Genomic DNA, 5,372 nt, shown 5'->3' on the forward strand with positions numbered 1-5,372 from the left:
CGGTGGGTCTGCTTCATTCATCTGCAGCATTACCCACTGCTCCATTCATGTTTTACCACTATGTTTCTGGTCAGGGTCGCGGTGGGCCTGCTTCATTCATCTGCAGTGTTACCCACTGCTCCATTCGTGTCGTTTCATACTCATTAACCAGTGCTTTATTCTGGTCAGGGTCGTGGTGGGTCTAATTTCCTCAGAATAACAAGCCACAGTGCAGTAATATACCGCAGACAGGATGCCAACCCCATCACGGAGCTTTACCACCAGGTGGTGCTGGGACGGGGTTCGAATCTTCTCGGTTTTAGTGGTACAAACTGTGGTAAATCAGGTAGGATGTTCCTAAAAACACAGAAGCAGCCAAAACTATTTATTTATTTCACTTAATCGAAAAATACATTTGTTTTATTAAATATTTGTTTATTAGGATCTCGCTTGTGCCCAAGAATAAAATCAAACAATGATCAGAATATCTATGAATGACTGGCACCCACTGTGACCCTGACCAGGACGAAGCACCTAGTGAGAATCAATAAAAAAAGAAATAATCAAATAAAGCAAATGTATAAGAATCCCAAACACGATATTAGGGAAAATACAACCTTTAAACCAACAGTTTGGTCACTTTGATGAAAATGGTACTAAACTGTGCTTCACCAATAAAGACCAGTAGGGGGCGCTGTAACACCAAGGTTACAGAGGATGACTTTATGAATTAATTTTCACCACTTTATCCTGGTCAGGGTCGCTGTGCGTTTGATCAATTGGGTGAAAAACAGGAAACACCCTGGACAGGTCACCAGTCCATCACAGGGTAAATACACACACACACACACACACACACATTCACACACACGCATACACATTCACTCATATACACACACAAATACACACACACACACTCACACACTCATACACACAAACACACACACACACACACTCACTCACACACACACACACACACTCATACACTCACACACTCATACACACTCAAATACACACTCATACACACACACACACACAAATACTCCCACACTCATACACACACACACTAATACACATACACTCAAATACACACACAAATACTCCCACACTCATACACACCCACCCACAAACTCAAATACACACACACTTATTACTTAACTTATTTCTAGTATCTCCAAATAACCTGACCCACGCAGACTCCCTACAGAAAGGACCCTCGGGAATCGAACCCATGCCCTACTTGCCACCGTTTTGCCCAAACTGCAATAAAAAAAGAAAAACTTTCACGTGTTTATTTTGTTTAAATTGGATTTTATTTAAAAAGTACAAAAATAAAAGTAGAAAATACGAGGACACAAAAATACAGGCTGGATTTATAAACGTTTCTACTGCGTCATGATTTATATACAAATAAAAACCTGCCGTGTGAAGCAGCTATTTCCTAAACGTGAGTCCGGGAAAGAGCGCCGCGGGGCCGAGAGAGTCTTTGTTCTGGTAGGTCAGGTCCCGGATCACGGCGGGGAACTGATAATCTGCAGGGGTGCGCAGGGGTACGGCGGGTACCAGTCTGGGCGTGAGATACGGAGACATAAAACCCGGTGATCCGGAGTACGCCACACGCAGGGGATTGATCCCGAAACACGGATTCAACCCGTAGAAGCCGCTTCCTCCCAGAGGCCTCAGGCCGGACGACTGTAGCGGAGAGAATGCCGACCGCGAGGCGCGGAGGCCGGGAAGCGACGCCGGTGCACTCTGACCCTCGGGCGACGCCGACTCTTCTCTGTGGCTCAGGAGCGTCTCGATGGTCCGGACGATGTCCCCGGCGCACACGCTCAGAGCCGACTCCAGACTGTCCTGCTTCAGCTGAGGGAAGATCTTCACCAGCACCTCGAGGGGGTCCCGCTCTCTCACGGGTCTGGACGGGTCTCCGGGGGCGTCGATTCTCGGCCTCTCAGACTCGCTTCCTGACTCCGGGTCGGACGAGGACAGAGAACGAGGGCTGGCTGTGGGCTCGGAGAGACGGTCCAGGTCTGGAGACTCGGCGGGACGGGCGTCGAGGTCACTTTTGGGTGCTGGAGAGGTGACTGGGTGCACGTGGGGGGCGAGCATGAACCCGTTAATCATGTATTTGTTCAGATGGTCGCCTGTGAAGAATAAATAATCATTAATTATTTATTAGAAGGTTTTTCCTGATAAATTGATGGTTCTGTATAAAACTATGACTCGGGTGTCCCAGCAGTCTGTTATGCCATCACACCACCCATAATATCTGGGTTCGAATCTCAGAGGTGCTATCGACTGGGTGTTTAAACAGACATGATTGGCTGAAGCCCTGCGATGGACTGGCACCCTGTCCAGGATATTCCAGCCTTGAGCTTAGTGTTTCCTAGTGGAACTGGACCTGCTGGGACCCTGACCAGGATAAAACGGTTGATAGAAATAAAATGAAAAACAAACTGGTATGTGTGATGAGCATTTTGGGTTCACACACACACACACACACACATACACACACTTATTACTACTTACATGTAGTATTATTATAGAACGACTTTATTTGTCATATATACATACACACGTGTGCAGTACAATCCCAACATGTTTGGAAGCCATGGGTCAGAGCGCAGGGTCAGATATTGTACAGCGCCCCTGTAGCAGACAGGGTTAAGGGCCTTGCTCAAGGGCCCAACAGTGGCTGCATAGCAGAGCTGGGATTCGAACTCTCAACCTTTCGATTGATAGCTCAAAGCTCTACCCACTAGGCTAGCACTGTTTCATATTACTGTCACTGTTACTATATTATATTATATTATATTATATTATATTATATTATATTATATTATATTATATTATATTATATTATATTATATTATATTATATTATATTTTCGTTTATATATATTATTACTATTATTGTTATTTTTTATTATTATTTTGTTTCTTAAATCTGCAGATAAGCTTATATTAAGCACATTTGTCATGCTAGTGAAGCTTCCCTTGAATTAAATTAAATTGAATTGAACTGAATTCATTATAAATTGAGTTAAAGTGAGAATGGGGGCGGCACGGTGGCTCGGTGGGTAGCACTGTCGCCTCACAGCAAGAAGGTCCTGGGTTAGATTCCCAGGTGGGGCGGTCCGGATCATTTATGTGTGGAGTTTGCATGTTCTCCCCATGTCTGCGTGGGTTTCCTCCCACATGTCTGTGTTTTATATATTTTTTTTAAACGTTTGTGTGTAAAACATGACGTTAAAATCCTAATAAATGAATTAAAGTGTTTTTTATTTGTGATGTATCCATGTCATTTTGTGAGTTCATTTACTTTTTGTGTAAATGTTGTTTTAATACAACACACTCGTGTAAAGGAAAATAATTAGAAATAAAATGACAGAATTAAAACAGAAAATAATAACAATAATAATACAAATTATATTTAAAAATAGTTAGAGGTTTATTAAAAAGAACAAAAACTGTGCGAATAATAACAACAGTTGAAGCAAAGAGTCGTGAACAAAAAAAAACCCCAGGTTATTAATAACGGAAGGTCATAAGCTGCGATTCTATTCGTGTTGATTTAACGTTTGATTGTTTATTCATCATAAATCTATATCTAATCTATAAATCTTATAAACGTTCACTCTGTTATTATCTGTAGGGCATGACAGTACGAGATGCTCTGGTATCAGTTACTGTATGTGTGTTCTGTATGGAGCAGTGGGTTTAAGGTCAAGGGTATATACTTTAGTTCCTGTCTCAGCTTTAAGTACACTGTACAGACAAAAGTATTGGGACGCCTTTTTTAAATCAGTGATATGATATGGGGACAGTGGTAGCCTAGTGGGTAGAGCTTTAGGCTTCCAATCAAAAGGTTGCATGTTCGAATCATGCAGCCACTGTTGGGCCCTTAAGCAAGGCCCTTAACCCTCTCGGTTCCAGGAACCCTGTGCCATATATGTATATATGACAAATACAGCTATTCTATATAAAAAAAAGCTATGCTTTCGACTTTGCAGCAACAGTTTAGGGAAGGCTTTTTCCCTCAGTAACTCCAGTGCAGCCCCACTGAACAGCTCTGGAACGAACTGGAACATCGACACCAGCGCCCAGCCGTAGCCTATAGAGGCTCTTTTGGCTGGATGGGCACAAATTCCCACAGACATACTCAAAATCCTTATGAGAAGCCTTCTAGCTGTAACTAAATCTCAATATTTTAGCACTCATTAGGGAGAACATGCAAAACCCCAGGACCCTATGCTGAGACAGAAAGAGGACGCACTGACCTGCGGTGCCGCTGGTCGCGGTGGAGCAGTGTGGCGGGTAGAGTAGGTGTTGCAGCTGGCGGGTTTGGTTCTCCTCCTGCGCCTGCTGCCTCCTCAGCGCGACCTGCGCCGCCATCACTCTCTGGCGCTCGGCGATCAGGGCGCACTTGGCGCACGCGCAGTCCTTCCAGCGGCACGAGCGCTTGTGGCCCTTGAGCGCGCTCACCACGCCGTGGTTTCGGCAGCGCGCGCACTTGGGGCTGCGCGCGGGGTAGTGGGTCCTGTCCGCGAGACGCGCCGCGCCCACGCACAGCGCGGGGAAGGACGGCAGGGAGGGAAGAGCCTGGAGAGTGGGGAGCGCGCGGTCCATCCCTGCGTGACTGAGTGTGTGTGTGTGTGTGTGTGTGTGTGTGTGTGTGCAGAGAGCAGCGCGCGACTTAAATACTCAGGTGGGCGTGAAACTCTACACCCGAACACACACACACACACACACACACACACACACATCAGGGATGTCCAAACGTTTCAGGGAGGGCTGGAATTTACATACTTGAGCAGCCTGGCACAACTGGAAGAGTGGGTGCAGCATTCTAACGTGGCCCTCACGAACCTGGGTTCCATCCCTGCCTCTGGTCACTGTCAGTAATTGTTTTCTGGAATGATACTTTTTGGAAAATATGATGTTCCTCATGTGTCTGCATTCAGAGATGTTCACAAGTCACAAAATACGAGTCCGAGTCGAGTCACGAGTCTTTAGGCTAGAGTCCGAGTCGAGTCACGAGTCTTTAGGCTAGAGTCCGAGTCAAGTCATGAGTCTTTAGGCTAGAGTCCGAGTCGAGTTACAGGTCTTTAGGCTAGAGTCCGAGTCGAGTCACGAGTCTTTAGGCTAGAGTCCGAGTCAAGTCATGAGTCTTTAGGCTAGAGTCCGAGTCGAGTCACGAGTCTTTAGACTAGAGTCCGAGTCGAGTTACAGGTCTTTAGGCTAGAGTCCGAGTCGAGTCACGAGTCTTTAGGCTAGAGTCCGAGTCGAGTTACAGGTCTTTAGGCTAGAGTCCGAGTCGAGTCACGAGTCTTTAGACTAGAGTCCAAGTCGAGTTACGGGTCTTTAGGCTAGAGTCCGAGTCGAGTTACGGGT

General features: G+C 45.8%; 1 protein-coding gene across 1 annotated transcript; it reads right to left on the bottom strand.

The window, feature by feature from the left end:
• Positions 1–1,331: 1,331 nt before the first annotated feature.
• Positions 1,332–4,607, bottom strand: LOC134327070 (doublesex- and mab-3-related transcription factor A1-like). The gene is made up of 2 exons (XM_063009156.1): positions 4,259–4,607; positions 1,332–2,123 (listed from the first exon to the last, which is right to left on the bottom strand). Exons 1-2 carry the CDS (start codon positions 4,605–4,607, stop codon positions 1,414–1,416), a joined length of 1,059 nt encoding a protein of 352 aa, XP_062865226.1. The 3' UTR covers positions 1,332–1,413.
• Between the last annotated feature and the right edge of the window lie 765 nt (positions 4,608–5,372).

This window comes from Trichomycterus rosablanca, chromosome 14, assembly GCF_030014385.1.
Source record: "Trichomycterus rosablanca isolate fTriRos1 chromosome 14, fTriRos1.hap1, whole genome shotgun sequence".
Lineage (NCBI taxonomy): Eukaryota > Metazoa > Chordata > Actinopteri > Siluriformes > Trichomycteridae > Trichomycterus > Trichomycterus rosablanca.

What these genes read in the sequence shown, in the direction of transcription:
- LOC134327070 (XM_063009156.1), bottom strand. Translation starts at nt 4,607, where the DNA reads ATGGACCGCGCGCTCCCCACTCTCCAGGCTCTTCCCTCCCTGCCGTCC. An exon ending in CGCGACCAGCGGCACCGCAG is followed by an intron (nt 2,124 to 4,258) that starts GTCAGTGCGTCC and finishes TATTCTTCACAG; the next exon opens with GCGACCATCTGAACAAATAC.